Source organism: Terrapene carolina, unplaced genomic scaffold (genome assembly GCF_002925995.2).
Source record: "Terrapene carolina triunguis isolate 2854851 unplaced genomic scaffold, T_m_triunguis-2.0 Scaffold231, whole genome shotgun sequence".
Classification (NCBI taxonomy): domain Eukaryota; kingdom Metazoa; phylum Chordata; order Testudines; family Emydidae; genus Terrapene; species Terrapene triunguis.
Window position 1 is genome coordinate 16,324,989 of NW_020664582.1, and position 19,436 is coordinate 16,344,424.

General features: G+C 45.0%; 1 protein-coding gene across 1 annotated transcript in view; it reads right to left on the reverse strand.

The window, feature by feature from the left end:
- Window positions 1–2,718: 2,718 nt before the first annotated feature.
- The window catches only part of VPS53 (VPS53 subunit of GARP complex), an 87,672-nt gene continuing 70,954 nt past the window's right edge, over window positions 2,719–19,436 (reverse strand). Inside the window, exons 17-20 of the mRNA XM_029912542.1 lie at window positions 15,920–15,989; window positions 10,033–10,170; window positions 5,239–5,343; window positions 2,719–4,827 (exon numbers count right to left, since the gene is read on the reverse strand). Coding sequence (XP_029768402.1) covers window positions 4,657–4,827; window positions 5,239–5,343; window positions 10,033–10,170; window positions 15,920–15,989 — 484 coding nt within the window. The 3' untranslated portion in view covers window positions 2,719–4,656. The remainder of the gene's footprint in view (window positions 4,828–5,238; window positions 5,344–10,032; window positions 10,171–15,919; window positions 15,990–19,436) is intronic.

Below are 19,436 nucleotides of genomic sequence, written 5' to 3' on the forward strand. Positions count from 1 at the left end.
TTGGAGAGAGAAATGAACCACTGACTCTCAGAGCAAAAGAAGTGGACTAAAATAAAATAATATCTATTGTATTCTAAAAGTCACTAACTTTTCATTATTAATAAAGGAAACAGAAGGTACCCAGAGAAGTCTTTTCTGGAAGGTAAGCAGTAAAGACATTACTAATCATCATCTAATTATTGACTAACAAGATTAACTTCCTGGACTGCCTCCCACCTGGGCTGGGCAGGGAAGAATCCCATTGGCTCTGCTGCTACTAATACAAATACTGTCTGCGAAAGGTCACTTTGCTGGAGCCATAGAAATCTGCAAGGTGGAAAGATAACAAGAGGGAAACCCCGTCTGCTAAGAGAGGGGAAGAAATGAGATACAGAAAGGTTTGTAAAAGTTTACAAGGCCAGCACGTGTTGTATTATACCATGAGCACCACGCAAGAGGATTTTAAAACACATCAGGTAACACTCGGTGGTGAATACAAAGACAGGGATAGAATTCTTCCACAAGCAAACGCCCTCAGGACAAAGGCTGCATTCTGTGCAGTGCAGGTGTGTGTATGGGCACGTGTACACACAGCTTTCAGATTCCCTCCCTCCAAATGCAAATCGGATCCAGTTTGTTCTATATAAATTGCTTCAAAACACAGGCTAGAAGAGGGTCATTAGTAATGATTTAATTAGCTTTAGTGTCACACTCCAATATACATCAAGAAATTACTTCCTGGACAGAAAACTTAAAAAGATATTTTATACAGAAACACAATTCCTTTATCCTCAGAAAATGTACAACTCAGCCAGCTGACACTTATACTTTCAGAAGCGTCCACTCTGATAAATACACAAGAACAAGAGAAGAAAATTTCAAATCAAGGAAGACAAATGCAAACATGTCCTTTACAGGGTACAATTCAATGCACCTGGGTTTCTAACATTCTTCTGATTTTTTTTTATTATTTTTGTTAACCTTTCCTTTTATTTCTAGAATTCTGAATGGCAGAGATTGACAATTTAGGAGTCTTCTGGGTAAAGAAACATGGAAATAGTTCAGATTTCATCCCTACACAGTATATTACAGCACTGACCACGCTATTGCTAATTTTCATTGGGAGGAAAAAATTAATTTAAAGTGAAGTTACTAGTCCAGCACGCAGATAATGAATCTATGCAAACAACCTGCATTCCCATAGGGCTTGGCTACTGCATTTGGTAATAACTAGTAATAACCCACATTGGGTTTAATTATTTGTTCTTCAGGAAAGACCGACTACACACCCTCTTTTCTTAGGTTGTCTTTTGTAAACTGATCAGTATGAAGTACAAACACCACTCCCTGAGAATGCAGGTTGTAAAACTAGCAGAAGCGTCAGAAACAATAATCGGCACCTAGGGGAAGTGGTGTGATCCAACAACAGGCTTTCTGATAAGGTTTCAGAAGTTCACATAACAGGAGCTTGTCGTCACCCCTTTTAGCCAAGTTGACAAAAATTCCTCCCACTAACACTGTTTCAGGTGCATGCTTAGTGATACAGGACTCCCCAGTGTACATGTCCGGCTGCCTCCAACAGCTGCCTACACTAGGACTCCCAGCATTTTAACACCAGCACACCATTCAAACCAGCTTCAATGGTAGGAGTTTTTGTAAAGATTTCCTGGTGCAGACAAGGTTAATGTAGGTGTTACAATATCTCAACTCTCATTTAAGTGTCAGTTCTTATTTTAACAGTTTTGGTCAGATACAAATGATTTTATCTGCTGATTTACCAATTCTACTGTAATCAGTTTATCGGTTCATAAACTAGTAGGACACAGGCTGATTTATCAGTCTTGGAAAAATCACTATTATCATTACCAGCCCAGGCACAGAATCTACTGTACCACTCACACGGGGCTGATAAGGGAAAACACTGGAGCCTACGTTTTCAAAAATGACTAGTGATTGGGTGCCTGACTCGAGTCACCTTAACGGGGCCTGATTTTTCAAAGGCACTAAACATCCAACTTCTGAAAATCAGGCCCACTGAAGGTGTCTCAAGTCAGAAATCCAAAAATCACCAATGACTTTGGAAAATGCAGGCTTAATGTATTATTTGGCAGTACAAAAAAAAAGGCAAAACTTCTTATTCCAACAGAACTATTCAAAGCTGGCCTATAATCATATGAGAATGATACTTGGGGACATTAAAGGGAAGTGAAGGAAAGTTATGGGACCTTTTCCAAAACATTCATCTCTGATTCCACTTTTAAAAACCTATGACAGGAACAGGGTCACCCCAACCACTGAATGCTGGGAATGAGCCAGATATAGAGAAGGTAGGAACTTCAGCAGCTTGTCTTACCACATGCTGGAAATTAGCAAATTATGGCAAAGGAAACAAGGCAGGGATGGAGCATGAATATTAGATTTGTTCAAGACCTAGACATCAATAAAGGTCTTTTGAGGAGGGACAGGAGTGTTAATGCTCAGTAACATGAATAGTTATCTTAATTTAGCGCCCATCAAATAAGCTATCAGTAAAGGAAATGCAGAATATTGCACATATTGCAACCATTATCAGTTATTTGACCAGAGTTTGGTTCAGGTTATTTTATTACATCCAACTTCTAACAGATCCTACTTGTAACAGGATTTAAACAAATCCCCCACCAGTCTCCTCAGCTATGAGCATGGAAGCCATAATTTTTATATATATATGTGTGTGTGTGTGTGTGTGCGCGCATCCGTCCCTCCCTCCCTCCCTCCGCACATGGGAAGGAGCAGGTGCAGTGAGAGAGGACAGGACAGTGCAAAAAAGATGAACATGAAGCTACTGTCAGGCCAGATTTTCAGTCTCAACAAGGACATTTCTCATTTGGTGCCCCCCACTCCCGAGTGTCACTGAAACTCTGCAGGGTTTTTAATTTTAGACACAGGTTTGTGTGTGTGGAGTTTGGTTAAAATAAATCTGTACTTGATCTGGAGTGTTCTCTCCCTCTCCCTCAAGTGAACTACAGATCCCTGAACAGTGGCTGCAAACACTAACCAACCTGGATCTACAATGGCCCCCAAATCAATACTATAATTAGAAGCAAGCCAGATGTGCCGTGGAGTGTGATTCTCCTGAGACCATTGCTAGTCAGCTGCAGTGACTCCTCACTTGACACAAACACTGCATGCACGTGCCTCCTGCAGATTGGGTAGGAAAGCATGGATTACAATACGGAAGCTGCACATGAACTCTCCCACCATCAAAATCCCTGTGGTCTTGTATCATCAGCTGGTCTGAAACACACCTTTAGAACCACATGGAGAGGTTGCCAGGGGGTTTGAGAAGAAATCCAGTGGTGATAATGAGGGGATTGTGTCACTCAGTTAAGGCTTCTCAGGCAAGCATGTGCCAAGATGAGCACTTTTCACACAAACACTTTACAATTTAGATCCATCAACCCAAATCCTGCTATTACTGAAATCAAAGAGCATCTTGCTGCTGACTCCAATGGGAACTGGATTGCAATGCCGGTTACTTTAAAACAAGCTGTGTTGTGAGATTTGGGGCCCAATTCTCCCCTCAGATATTCCAGTGCAAATCTGGAGCCACTCAGTCCAAGTTGCAGCAGCGTAAGCGAGAGGAGAACCAGGTCCTTTACGTTTCAAGCCAGTGAGAGAGTTCCATCCTGTGAAGAAATCCTGGAAGCAGCAGGCCTATTATTAAAACTAACCTTTCCAGCGGCTCTGCCTTCAGGGCAGCGATGGTGCCAAAGTGGCACACCCACATTCTGGGCTCCAGCTGGCATGAAACAGGATGCCACAAGCATGGGGGGATAGTGCCATTTGATGCTTGGCTTCCAAGGGCTTATTCCATGAACAGCCCTTTGTGGAGGAGAGGGAGAGGTGTAGTGTGGGTTGGAGAGGGCGGGGTAGCCCAGTGCACGTGAGAAAATAATGAGACGCTGGAGACTGCTTCAGCAGATGTAGAATTTGGCCTTAAAGCAGCAAAAGCAACAGAGACCGCTGGCTTGTTAGCAGTAAGGTGTGATTTGACCGGTGAATGCAGTGATTTCGCCCCCTCCTTGCTTCCCACAGAGGGTTCTCCTTGCTGTTTTACTGACAGCTTCAGCACACGGTCCTGCCCTCAGAGCACAGGGGAGATGTTGCAGTGTCCTGTCCTGGGCATTTATAAGGAGCTTGGTAGAGTCCTAGGGGCCAGAAGCCAGCGATTTAAGGGAATCTTATTTTTAAAGAAACCAGCTCTATGATGGGGAAGGAATGTCGTCTTGTCACTTTCAGGGCAGAGTCCAACACGCCGCACTGGGAGACCCCAAATGGGAACTGCAGCTAGACGCTGAGCAACTAGCATGGTGTGAGCAGCTAGCGAACCTTGGATGTAATTCAGTCAAACCATTTTCAACTCACTGCATCTCCTCCAAGCCGTAGGCATGGAGAAGCCCCAGTGAGACAGGTTTCACTCGGCTAATCTATCCCTAGGGCACAGAGCCCTGGGAAGCATTCATCCCTTGCCAAAATCATGCTGCTTCTCCATTCAGAGCAATACGGTTAATGCGTCTCAGGGCGTGGCATTGATTAGGCAGCTATTTTTCAGTGACGTAGTGTAGGATAATGGGGAGCCTGCACAAGACCTGGCCAAAGTTGCTGGGGGGGGCGGCAGATGTTGCTTCTGTTCATCTACAGTCTCTTTTTGATGAGTTTCTCCAGTTTTCGTATTCGTGAGGACTCCTGCTCAGGCGTGGGCGCCATCAGGGACATGGAGCTGGTGTTCTCTACCCCAGAGGGAGGGGCGGGCAGCCTCTGGCGGAACAGTTCCAACATGCTGCTTTGCTCACTTCTCTTTAGGCCCTGTTAAGAAACAAAGGAAAGTGGAATCACAATACACAGTGACAGCATTACTGAACCTGGACAGTGGGCACCGGAAAAGAGCTACTGGAGACCCAGGTTCAAATCTGTCTTCTCTTCCTCCCCTGCAAGGGCAGGATACAGCCACCCCACTGTTCTGGACAAAGGAAAGCTAAGCCTGAAGCCTGGGATTGAACTCCCAAGTCAGTGCGCAAAGGGAAAGCAGGGTAAGACCATCAATCAGTAGCAACTCTCCACGCTTTCAGAGCAGGGAGGATGCATTTGTTCTGTAAATTGCCTTTTCATACTTCAGAAGCCCTACACGTTTCCACTGAAACAGTTGCCAAGGCATTCAGATTTCTCCAGAGGGGGACTTTATTATAGGACCATAAATTCTGCTGGGTTGGTTCTAACCTTCATGTCTAGTATCTTCTGGAAAGTGTCTGTGCTGCAATCAGCAAGGAGTTTGATGTAATTGTCAACAAACACAACGGGGGGCTCATGAGGGGCCATAACCACCTGCAGAGAGAGAGAGAGAGAGAGAGAGATGCATCAGACACAAACTATGAACATATTAACCCATCAACCAGCTATACGAAGAGCCATATCAATGGTGGAGGGAGAAGTTTCTCCTGACATATAAGCAGAGCTTCTAAAAGCCCAACTGAAGTTCATTAGGTTGAATTGTCCCCTACACAACCTGGCATCTGCAAAGGATGAAGAACCATTACAGTTTAAACTAGATCCAGGCGGAGGGATTCTGGAGAGGAGGGGAACGATGCACATTTTACAAGAGCTGAAGTCCTGTTCCAGCTTTACCTGGGTAAAGGCAAATTCTGCTTTTTAAACTGCAGGATAAAGCCTTGTGCTCTAAAAGAGCAAAGCTCCGGAGGGCTCAGGACAACACTCTCCTGCTCAGTCCCTGTGCTTTGTCCTGCCAACGATCTCCACACAGACATCCAAGGCCTTTCACCCAGAGCCCAAAGCAGGGCCGTCTTACAATGGAACTGTCTGGGCACCATGCCACAGACACCGTTGTGGGTAGCTTGTGCTATCCATGTAGAACAAACAGCATCCAGTCTCGTCTCTGTGCAAACCAGCGGAACCTACAATGGCTAAAGAACGGAAAAGAGGCCATCCACGCATACTGTTACTGAAAGGTGCGGGCAAGTTAGCAGAGCAAAGCAGTGACGAATCCCAGAGCAGGGAGGGGCCAGGGGTCCCGTTTATGAATTGTCAATTGTTACACAGAAGCTGAACAGATCCGAGAGGCTGCAGGGACTGCGTATTGTGTTGAAGCTGCTGTAGGACTCTGCCTCCCAGCTTGCGGGCTGGCAGGCACTGGGGGGCGGGGTTCGAAATTTTATTTTATTAAACTGGGAAGCATGAGTCTCTTCAATACCACTGGAAGGAACTTGCCCAGAGAGAAGAGCCATGAACGTGGTGCTGGTGAAAAGCCCTAGCTAACAGCTCTGGAGCCAGAAATCCTCTGCTCAGGACAGGCAGCATGTGCAAAGTGGGAGCCCAGACTTCCCCCTTGCTGCCCCATCAATGAGCCTCAACCCTAGCCTGAATTGCTTATTACCCAAGCTCCCTTTCCACTATACAGAGCAGAGACAGCATCCAGTCGGGTAGCAGGAGAGGATTGTATTTCTACCATCAGTCATCTCCCCGGGAAAGCAGTTTAGGGGCACTGCTTCGCAGCAAGGGCCTGCTTTTCACTCCATTTCACAGCTAGGCTGCCTGAGGTCCAAGGAAGCTACTTGAGACAATGATTAGGGTACACAGGATCTAAGCCACATGGGGACAGTGGCACCCCCATGGATTGGGATCAGTGAGCAAAACTGTGGGGAAACTCCACACTGGCTTTGGGGGGATTTCAGCTAACTTGAGTTCACCTCCTGTCCCAAACCACCAAATCTCCAATGAAACCATAGTGCTCTGAGGAGGGAAAGGTGGTTTCGCTCAAAAGCCGGGTCAGGTTCATGCCCCTGGTCAGAGTTCCTGGTCTGGACTGGAGCCTGAAGTAGGCTACTTTCTCATGGTTTTGGAAGGTTTGCCCAATTCTATCAGTTGACCAGGCTACTGTTGCTTTACATACCATGAAGTTCGCCAGGGAGACCTGCATTGGTCGCTTGTTTTAAGGCATCTGACTTTTAACCTCATGTCTCAGTTTTGGTTAATGATAAAACTCTGCTGCCAGCCCCACCCAGGACTCCGCTGCTGCCTCGGCCCGGGGCCGGCAGCCGGGATCCTAGGCACTGGGCTGGCAGCCGGGATCCCGGGCGCGGGCAGCAGCACCCCCCGCACCCCAAGTTCTCCACCTTAATGGTTAACCGTTTAACCAACAGAATTTTAATAGGTTACACTGTTGCTATTTTTAAACCCTATTTACATCCCTAGTTGATCTAGCCCTTGGTATTTATTATTTTAGTATTATCCGCACCATGGCATCTGAGTACCCAAAGTCACTCCACACCAGACCATCTTATTACATTACCGACATTAATGGCCCCTCGATCTCTGACAAGGCTCTCTGGACTTATCTGTACCAACACTTCTCCATAAGGGCTGGATCTGGTGTGGTGCCGAGCCCACTGACTTCCAGCAGGGGCTGGGAGAGACTGGGCCCTTGCCCAGGAGGAAGTGAGGAGTGATTAAAATGGAGACTGACAGCTGGAAAGAGGATAAGCTGCTTTCACATCAAAATAGGTAAGTAGGTCAGCAATGAGCTCTATAAAGAAAGTCTTTCACTGGCGCTAGTCAGCAAAACATCTTACTGGGGGAAGAAAAAATCTTCCCTGTCCTTCCAACCATTTCCATATGTTTCCTTTGACCCATCTCCCCCTACACTGGGTTCTGTCACTGAGACATCTCTCTCTTTCCCAGCACACCAGCCCAACTAAATACCATAGTCATGTAGACACATATAAATCCTTCATTTAGAACCCTGGTAAAAGCCTTGTGCCATGCCGAAAAGTTGGAACCCAGGACACTGTAGCTGGAGGAGAAGGAAACCTCCTCCTTACTCCCAGACTCTCACCCAAGCCAGTGGATTTTTACACTCAGCCACCCATTCTTGGTGTGTCTGTCCTGTGGCGGCATTTATGTTAACTACATTCTTGTGCCATACACAGGTTTTATGATACACATAGAATGAATAATACAGGTAAACCACAGTGCAGTAATGTTCCCCACATTGTAGTGTGCAATGGATTCATCCCCTCTTCATCTAAAAGCCATCTAAGCAATAGGTAGGAGATGTCCCTGAAAACACTCCAGATAAATGTAGCCGAACTGTGCTTGTGATAGGAGTAATACTGTCCTTGTAAATGGGCTTGGAAGGATTAGATTTTTATTGGTAAAACATCAGTAAACGGTTTCACAACACATGGACAAACCGATAAAAAATAGTTCCATCAAGAATAAAAATTTACAGATGGGCAAAGGAGAAAACACGCTGCTTGAGAACGTAGAGTTTCATTTAAGGATGTTTACTTTGTATATTTTGACATGTGATGTTGACAATTTAATGGTTATAAAGCTTTAACTTTGTGAATCTCAATATTGACGGTCATTAAATAATTGTCTGACAACCCCTCATATTTCTGCACAACCGTGAACATTTCAATTGATAAAAAATTTTAAAAAAATGCTTAAAACTATATTATCCATCAAAACGATCAAAAATAAATCCATCACTAAAGCAGCCAGAGTTTGCACCCCACTATCCGAGAGTCCTAGAAGGGGAGGAGTGCAAACTCCCTCCAACACATCAACACCACTTACAAGTTAAGTGCCAGAGCACAGATGCCAGGTTCTTGGTGTGAGGGGACTGATTAATAAAAAAGGAACAGGAATCAATGACGATTGGATTGTTTTGGGTGCATAAGGCAACCAATTATTCTGGTCACTAGTTTATTACCGGGACTGTGGGTTCACAGCAGGATTCTGGAGAGTGTGGTGGTATGAAATATGGTAAAGGAAATATTGACTAGAGGGAGAATAACTAAAGGTTCCGTTGGCACTAAATGACACACTCAGCGTAAGCAGACGTGTTTTAAACACTAGCACTGACAGTCTGTGCTCTCTGAAAAAACAGACACGCGACTAATGCAAGGTCTCTGCATTATATTAACAGTTGCACTATCATGCATTGCCTAAAGGATCTGTGCATCTGCTGCAATGTCAATACAAGTGTCTCACCACTTGCACTGACTTCATAGCATGACTGATGAAGCTAGTATGATAAGGGAGGATAAAAACCTTTTGTTTTGTCTATCCATAAGCTCTTTGGGGAAGGGACTTTCTTTTACTATGGTACTGTGGTCACACAAACTCCTACCGTGGCCTTAGCCTGGGAGCGTGGCAAGCATGTGTTGAACAAACCAATTCTCTGAGCCAGCAGGCAGCACTAAAGTGCACAGAGTTAAGGACAAAGCGACAGCCTGAAAACTGAATCCGCTCACTTTCCTCTCCCCTAGTTTAAATTAGCCCCTCATTGTTGTGTTAGCGTAGCCTGGACATTATAATTGATCCCAGCTCCCACTGATTCTCTCTCACAAAACTATCTGCACTATTTTGTTAACAAGCAGAAGACAGCGCCATCCACAGGAGATATGGGAGGTCATGACCTTCAGCACTGTTGTGCCTGCCCTTGGTATTAGCTCAGTCTCAAATCTGATATATTACTCCAAGGACCCAACAAGCTCTGGTGTTTTCACATCAATTGTTAGTTTATATTATGACAAAAATTGTTCTTGGGTCATTTAACAGTCACAGGCTTCCAAAAGCAAAAGAGGACCCCACTCAACAAGGTAATGGAGCTGTGTCTGGACTGGCTCTTCGACTAGACAGCGAACAGGTCCAGGTCCAGGTCCAGGTCCACCCCACTTGGCTCTCACCAACCAGCTATGCGGGAAAGTCTCGAAGTAACGTTAGCTGTAGCATTTGCTCTGAAGCATATGGGGAGGGATTTTTGAAGGTGCCTTAGGGAATTAGGAGCCCAAACCCTATTGAAAGTCAATGGGATTCAAGTGCCCAACTCCCTGATGCCCTGGAAATGCCAGCCACACCGTACCAATGTGCACATACGCACATGTGCTCTCGGTAATGCTGGGTTCCAAAGAAAGGGCCCCATGGCCGTCACACTCCAAGTTTCCAGGTCAAGCAGACTCAGTACTCAGAATAAAGAATCTCGAGAGTTACCTTCAGGATCATTTCCGCCCGCGTCATGCCTTTCACCACTATCTTTGTGTAGCTGGCAGGAGCCTTCCTCACCACCTGGGACCCAATGGAAGGCAGATCCAAGAGAACCATCTTCAGAGAGTGAGTGTCCAACAGCAGCTGTAATAGTTAATCACACTCTGCTGTTATACTGTTCCCAGCTACTAAGTGCTATTAGCAGCTAGGATGCCACAAAGTCTAAAAGTTAAACTCTTTACAATCCCAGAACATCTTGGCATTTACATCACTGTTGGCCCAGAAGGAATGAATCACTGTGATGGAGCCTCAAAGAACCAGACCCCTCGGTTGGTGTATATCAGGAGATCTCCCCTGACCTTAATGGAGTTATGGTGATTTACGCCAGCTCAGGATCATAGCTTGTCACCCATTTGTAAGCTGTAATGTTAACGAGTTACTACGACCAACTCAACACCACCTTGATCCCTTTGCCTCCCAGCCTGCAATGCTCTCCACTGGTCTGCATTCACTCAAACACTAATAAAACGACAGAACAGTACATATACCAACAGCTCCCACCTACCGCACTGCACTTACTGACTCAGTGCAACTCTCAGTACGGTGGATGTGAAAGTTCACAAAACTGGCCTCATCCAACACTTCATGCAGCATAATGGGAAAGGGGCTGCTGCTCATCAATAGCTAAACTGGAAAAGGTGCCCTCAGCCAGAGCTTAATTACCATAAAACCTTGAGGTATGAATTAAAAAGCAGGGTGGAGACCAGCCGCAGAGCAGAGACCTGAGTCATTTGGGCTGTATTTTTGCTTAACCAGAATTGGAGCACAATTTGATTTGTTAACATGGGACAGGAAACACTCTGGGTATCCAGATACACAGCTCATTCCTGCAAAGGGGCTAGAATCAGGCGGAAGTGTGCTCCCCACAACCTTACCAGCACTGCAAAAATCCCTACAATAGTTAAGGACATTTGTGTTACGGTCCTAAGCACACAGAGTTGAGTTAACATACGAAGGCCATCGGACGTTAGTTAATATCCTTGGGATACTGATCCCAAAAGGAGTGGCCATGGCAAGTTCACCAGCTCAAATGTGGACCAGATTCAAAAAGGGACACTCTACGACGGCGGTCTCAAGCTGTGAGAGAAATGAATTGATGGTCTCGGTTCAGTGCAGTGGGAACAGGAGTCCATATAATAAAAAAACACGTTCACAAACATTGTACCGGTGCCTGGATGTGAATGAGACTGCTGTTAAATAGCTGAGAAACTCCCTTCAGAGATCAGCAGTGGCACTAAAAAGCAACACTATTATGGTAACGTTTGCCCCAGGGGCCAGATTTACAAAGGTCTTTAGACAACTAATGATGCAAATAGGGGCTTAGCAGGATTTTCAGAAGTGCCTAGAGCAGGTTAGGCACCTGACGGCCATTGAAAATCAATAGGAGTTAGTCATCTGCCATATGCAGGTGCTTTAGGAAATCTCACTAAGTGCCTATCCGCATCCCTAAGCGCCTAAATATCTTTGTCAATCCATCCCCAAGAGATCAAGCATCACTCCGAATGAAATGGATTCAGGGTAGATCAAAGACTAACAGACCTTCACTGTTCTGTTTGCATTAGACAACACAGTGTTCAGAGAACTGAAATGGACAAGTTATTCCATTACCCTAATAACAACCACCCAAATGCACTGCTGGGAACGGGTTAATCACTTGAACCACATGGTTATTCAGAAAAGCTCCAGTAACAACCTGGAGTCTCTAATAATGTTTATTATACAAGGCAACTAGGAATCGTACTTCCGCCATTTGCTTTCTATTAGGGAAAGCAGCAGGAGTTCAGTTTTTACGCAAACACAGCAACATCTTTTTATTTTATTTTCTAAAAAGATCCGGTTTCATTTCACAAAAGCATGTTGCTCAGCGACCCGGATTCTGATTCCTTGGCAGCTGGTAGCTTTTAAGACATTAATTAGAAGTTCACTGTTCTCCCATCTGAAAGCCTGTCCCACCCAAGCCACGTCTTTAAACAAAGACCCGGGCTGTCCCAGACACCAGACAGGTGTATTAAGATAGAATAGCTGGGGCGACAGACCCAGCAGCTGCACCCGAATGTAAAGGTAATGCAAACTCTCCTGATCTGTCCAGTCATTTGCATTCCCTGATACATGGGTACGTATCAAAGTTCACTGTTTCTATACATGTCAAAGATACTGACAAAATCACTTGCTTTCTTAAGGGTGCTATTTGCTGTCTGTTACTTTTGGGGATCTCTAGGGAAGATACAGAGAAGAAAGGAGCCAAAGAACTGAGAGCCAGGAGCTCAGAGTTCCAGTCCTGAGCCTGCCATTGGCCTCACTGTGTGACCTTAGACAAACCACTTTAGTGCCTCGGTTTCCCCATCTCTGAAATTGAGCACACTTATCTACTTCACGATGCTGCGGTGTGTCTGAAATGGTTTGTAAAGCACATGGAGATCCTGAGATGAAAGGCATTTTATAAGTGCCACAGCATCTTTCATCCAGCAACACTCCAAAGGGTTTGCCAAGCTTCCCTCAGCAGCCATTCTGTATCAGCACCACCACACCAGAGTGTTTTTAAAGAGAGGAATATCATATCCATCTGGAAATACGAAAGGAACTGAAGGAGGCAGAATATAATTGCCCACACTGGAAGTTAGCCAGGACACATGGCTTAACATCAACTCCTGACAAAACTGCCATGAGATCTCTGATTATCACCAGAACTCGGGACCTTACTTCTAGATTTCTCCCAAAACAGCAGCTGGAGTGACCTTGGAGATTTCCTATCAGAATCCTGAGCAGGGCTGCCACTTACTGAAGCTTGAGATCTGACACACACACAGTCCATGGGATGTACAACACTGAGCATTTTCATTATAAAACCTGTACAGAAGTGGGTTAGGAATTCATGCAAACAAATCTACTTTGGGCTGTACCTTGGCACAAATTCTCAGCCTTTAAAAACCTTTTTTTTTTTTTAAATCAGTTTGGCCGCTTTTAATTACACAATAGTAAAAAAAAAACAGACAGACATTTACTGGTTTTAGAAGCACGTGGATTAAGAGTAAGGTCAGGATTTTTAAAACCCACTAGTGAGTTTGAGTGCCTTAGATTTTGGATGTCCAAACTGAGACATTTTAACTGGGCCTAGTTTTCAGCGAGTGGGAGTCGAGTATTTTCTGAGAAGTAGGACCCTTTAAAGGGGGTCTCAAGCGGTGCACCCAAAATTGAAGCGTCCAAAGTCACATCCTGACAAATATTTCTCTCTTCCAATTCCTTTCTCCACCCAGAACTCTTGATCTTCCTCTCTTACCCACTGGACTCTTCCTCTCAGTCTCACTCCCCCATCACATTCCTCTTAGGTCCCCACAGCATCTAAAAGGACTCCTCAATCTTCTTTTCCCCAAACCCTTCCCAACCAGACCTTCTCACTCACTCACGGCTGCGATGGTCCATCTTAAGCCACCAGGCCACGTCAGGCCTCCATCTGCCTGTTTAAAAGCATCATAAAAAGCCAAGACCCATCAGATGAACACAACCAGCTTGTGCGTGCAGCTGGAATTTCCATTGCAGGCTCAGGTATGCAGGATGGAAAATGCTGCAAAAAACTGGAGAGAATGCTGCAAGCACCTGTAGAAAACCACAAATGGCACCGCTGGGAGCTACACCTCTATAAAGGATGTCGTTTTTTGTTTAAACTACATTCACAATAAGCCGTTCACAGCTCCAAAGCCAGTCATGGTCTAATGTAGCAACCCACACTTATGTGCAGCATTTTGTTCCCCAAACTGCTATAAAAGGAAATACAAACAGGGATCTACACAATCCACGTTTTAACATCCTGTTTGAACAAAACGCTAGCTGGGAAACAAACTAACAAAGCCAAGGAAAGGCAGAAACTTCTCTCACACTTCCATTATTTTTCTTAATCTTACTATTATTATTACAGCATGTCATCAGCAACTGATCTCAGCACCTAGGCACAACAGGGTTCATTCTGGCTGTAACGTAGGAGTCCAAGGCTTCTGTTGGATTGGGTTACAGACTTTACATTATTTAAAAGCCACTTGGAGGGTGTTGCCTGGACGTTTCATTGTGAAACATTCCCCCTCAGCTCCCACTACTAAATACGGACACCTACACACAGGTCCGGGGCTGTGCACCTGAGACGCTTCAAAAGCCAGGGCTGCTTTAGCAGTGTGTAATCATGGTCAAAAGTGCTGAGAGCAATTCCCCAATGAGCACATACAGGTGGTGGGAAGACTACTATAAAAACAGCCTCCTCTTCCTTTAACATTAGCCAGTCTCTCAGGAACTGTTCTGAACACCATCAACACACCTGTATCTCTCTAGTTAAGATTAAATGAAACTTCTTGTTCTCAAGAAAACAGGTTCTACCAACTCTAACTAAAATAACTTTACAAAGTCACACAATATTTTCCCTGTTATGAATTTAGCCATGTTATCATGATTCAATTGCTCTCTCAAAAGGAGACTAGCTTAAAAACCTGATACACTCTGCATTTAAGTCATAAAAGAAACCAAGAGAGCAGCTCTCTAGCAGAGGTTTACATCATCACAAATCTTCTAGCACTTAGAAAAGCAACAACCAAATGACAATACAACATTCCGAACCAATCATCTTCATGGTTTGTTTGCCATGGCCGTGTCTGAGGACTAGGAACACAAACGAAATAAGAATGCTGTGGATATTGGCGGATTACTGGGCACTTCGAGGTAGGGGCAATCATTCAGAACTGAGCTTTTGGCTTTGAGTTGGAGGCAATTTCCGGCCCTGATCCGAATTCTCTCCATTAAGGAGGCAATGTTTGCAGCTGAGCTTCCATTTCCAGGCTGACAAACCAACGTGCCTTGGCTCCTCTCTAGACTATTTACGATGCAAATGGCTTTGCCTTCCCACTCGGGCTGCCCTTGCTCTGCTTTCCAGTCTTTAAATGGCTGGATCTGGAAAAGCCACAGCAGCCAATTCATTGACAGTGGAATCGCCACCTGCCACATGGCGCTTTCTGCAGCAATTCCCCTTTCCAGATCGGACATTTATATGAAGAATGGATGAAATTCACCATTGCGCAGGGCCCTCCGCACCATTTAAGCACTGTGTTGAACCTAGTTTGGGAGCGTGGGGGCACATCAGGGTACAGCCATCCACGGATGCCTCTGCACCAACCCTTCTGATGGTGGGGGCTAATCACAGAGGAGTCCCGGGCTTCAATTTCCATCATCCTCTGGTTGTGTTCGCAGGACTGCAGGTGGCCGGCACAATAGGTGGTGCTGGAAGGTTGGGTGGGTTACCCAGGGAGGATCCTGGACACACAAGCTACCTTTATTTCTCATGAGGATATCTGTACTTCCTACAGTAGCTTTAGCCATAAATAACCATTCACTCTGAGCGCGTGCTTTTCACCAGGCTCTTTAGGAGCATTAAACCTCACTGCAGCACTGTGAGGCAGGTACTGTAAACTCCACTCTCCCCATTTTACACAAGGATAATCTTAGGTACAGAGAAATGAAGGGACTTTGTCCCAAGTCATCCAATGAGGCAGCAGCAGAGCTGGAAACAAAATCCGGGAACCTGAACTCTTCCCTGATCTAACCCTAGACCACACTGCTTACCGGCGCCTGGCAATCTTTCGTATCCTACTTCCCCACTCCCCAAAATGTATCATGATATCATTGATCATAAAGCCCTAAAATAATCACTGGACACTTACCTGTATTGAAATTCAGACAATGCATAACCACCAACACCCCACTTCTTTAGCAATAAACGCCCTAGTTCTGTGCAATTCGATACACAGACACCATGAAGCTGAGAGCTCTACAGCAGGAGGTAATTAATTTGTCTCACCTGTTCTGCCCCCACCATGCTAATCGGTTTGCACTTGAATAGGTGGTTGATGAACTTGGGAATGAAGGAGCTGCGGAGAAGAAGAGTACCAAAATTACGTATTTGAATTTCAATACTCTGAGTCACATAAAATCGTAAGCTAACACTGTGCAAAATATATCGGGATTTTCCATTATGGCATTGCAAGTGCATACAGCTCTCAAATGGATTCTGAGCATACAATATTTTTTTAAATATACAAATAGGTGAAGTAGAGTTCTTTTTCTTTAACCATGCTAGTCTAAAAGTTAATTTGGAGGCCACGTACATATTATATGTAAGTATTTCTGGAAAAATGGAGTAATATATTATAGTGTCAGTTCGTATCAGTTAAGTAAGTTATCATACTATATAATAAACATCAAAACACCGGGACAATAACTATTCATGGAGTGAAAGCATCTTTATAACAAGAACCTATTCCATACAGGATATAGAAATACTATATATACATAAAAATAAGTATTACAGAAGTACCGTGAGATTCCCACCAAGATCAGAGATCCACTGTCTGAGGTGCTGTATATATACACACAAAGTGAGAGAAAGTCCCTGTCCCAAAGATCTTACAGTCCATGCAGATAAGACAAAAGGTGGGAAGAAAGGCAGCATTACTATCCCCATTTTACAGCTAGGGAAAGGAAGCTGCCAGAGTTTATGTCACATGGTCAGTCTTTAGCAGAGCTGGGAACTGAATCCAGATCTTCTGAATCCCAGTTCAGTGCTTAAACACAAGCCCACCCTGAATGATACATGGTAGGATGTAGATTTTCTGGGTTAGGTTTCTGTTTTTTTCTTGATTTTAGGTTTTGTAGGTGGTGATTTTTATAATGGAAACAGAGCTTCTCCCCTCTCCCCTCCTTGAGAAGGAAAAGTCTTATCAATGTTAAATGTCTTTTCCGTGTCAATCTGGCACCCTCTGAAGCCCCCTGCTCTGAGGGATGGTCTCCCAGCAGGTGGACGGTTATTCTAGGGCTCATCAACCCCCTCCTTAACACTGCCAACGGGCTACATCTGGGTGTGTGTTTTGAGGGTGAAAAAAGGTGGGATATCAGTGGTTGACCCCTCAGTCCAGAAGACATGGTTAAAGGTATTATAGTGTCTATGCCAGAGTGTATCAAAACTAAAACGTACACAGAAGACACATGACCTGTATGTTTCAGTATTGTATGCATGTCTGAATTTTACACGTGTTGACAATCAAAAGGCCAAGCTACACAGGACACCACCCAGTTACCCTACCTTTACCCCACCCCGGCAGTAACACCCTCTTTAAGGCCCCTTTACGCTGCCAGAGTGATGTAAAGGGGCCTTAACGCGAATCAGACTCAGGCCCACAATACTTACCAATAAAACCGAAGGGCTGCACTAGATGCATTCAGTAGCCGAACTCAAGGAGAGTGGCTCGCACAAGCAAAAGGAAGTTATCTGGACCCTGATGAGCAGTTTGGTAGGACCACATCACTAATGCCCCCTTTTCCTCTTATTCGCTCATTTGTAATTTACTTGGCTTCCTTCGCCTGGTCTCCATTTGGCTGAACCCCTGCATGTCTCATGTTTCCTGTCCCATGTCTGGGACCCAGTGACAGGTTTAGGCTTTAACGGCTCAGTCCTGTATTTTGTTTGCATTGGTCTGTTTTCTTTCTCCTTGCAGAAAGCTCCACTTACTGCAGTCATTGGAATTCAGTTTGGTTTTCCCTTGCATCTGTCAAGCGATTTATTTCCATCCCGCGAAGGAAGCAGCCTGGCCAAGACCCTCTTTGTCCTGCCACCAGTTATTCTCGCCAGGTAATTTCTTCTTTCCCTTACTCAGGTCAGAATGACACAAGCTGTGTGACTGCAGCACATGCAAAGCACTCATTAAATGAGCAAAAAACTGTTGAAGGAAAGCAGCTTTTTCCAACGGAAGAATTTTCTCCTCTCTCTTTTCAACTCATGGCCGTGGCCTCTCACAAGGAATAATCTTTGCCTGGATGGGAGGGGAGCCTCAATGGGGAACAATTTTAAAATCATTACTGAGAACAAGCTCCGAGGCTGCCCCTAAATGGCTTCCAGTCTGGCCACCTGAGAAAACGAGCCTTGGCAACTCGGCATAAACAACGGTAGGAAAATAAACACCAGCCCCAACTGCAGGAAAGCATTAAGGCAGGGATGAAAGTTATCGGTCTCATAAGTCCATTTTTCAGGGGTATAAATAAATCCCAAAGGCCAATTAGAGAGAGCCAAGAACAGCTCGAGTTCATGCGAGCCTATAAAACGGACAATCGGTAGCAGTTCTGGCCGCAGCGGTTCACCGCAAATGGAGGAGCGTGCAAGATTACATGAATCTTTGATCTCACATGTCGGTCTAACCCAAGGGCAGGTCTGGTGCGAAGACTTCCACGTTGCATATGGGAGACAGTGACATTGCTTAATTCTGCAGCATTTCAGGTAGGGAATCTGCATTCACGTGACCCAAGGATTCCCCCTTTCAGTTGTCCAGCCATAATCTTCAATAGGGGAGGTTTTGCTTAACGTGAAAATTTCAAGGCATCAGAGAATGGCCACCTGCTCTCCCTGCAATGAGCACAGAAGTGGGGAGGGAGTGACCTTTCCACCCCTGGATGCTGCCTGTTATGTTATATTATGCCCTGTCTAACTGGAAACAGCTTCTCATGTCCAGCAGGGTGGGCAAGATGAGTGACACTACCCCTCTTCCATGTGTTGGCTGGCAGAGGCCATCAAGAGTGCTGCAGCATGACTGAGAATCTCAGCTCATCTGAGCTTCTGGTCTCCGAAGGCCTAGACAGCACAATTCCTAAAGTCAGCTCCAAAGCCCGACTCCCCTATAGCACGTGTAGACAGTCCCAATAAGAGGAATATATATTTATTCAACTGCATATTCTCTGTGCACGGTTTAAGCACTTTGAAAAATGGGCTCCACTGTACTCAGAGATCTACATTTTAATGCCACAACTCATTTAGAGTTTGAGCTGTAAAATCATATCCAAACACTTTGTACAAGCAGACTAGTCCCCAAGGTAATAATAAAGCAGAGCAAGACAGATTAGGAGCCTGAAAACAGAAACCACAGCACTTGAAAGGCTCCCATCCAACAGGAGTAGCTTTGCCAAGCTTGTGTTTTCCTAATCCCTTGCACTGATGATGCATTAAACACAATACCTCACTAAGCAAGACAGACAGAGATGCAACCACAGTATGTTTATTTTAGAGATGAGCTGCTACAGAACGTTGTTCAAAGCATCCAGCTGTTCTTGAGTCACTAGCAATAGAGAATCACTTAGGTTTAAATAACCCTCTGAAGTTCAGATCAGCCACTGTCTCCGAATCAACAAGATTTACTCCAGGCTGCTTCAGCACTAGCACATGCTGCCTGAATGTCACAATCTTCTTTCATAGAATTCTCACTGAATGCCCGATCAAAGTCCCTCCAAGTCATTAGGAAAATGTTCACTCTAATTATCCACAACATTCTACA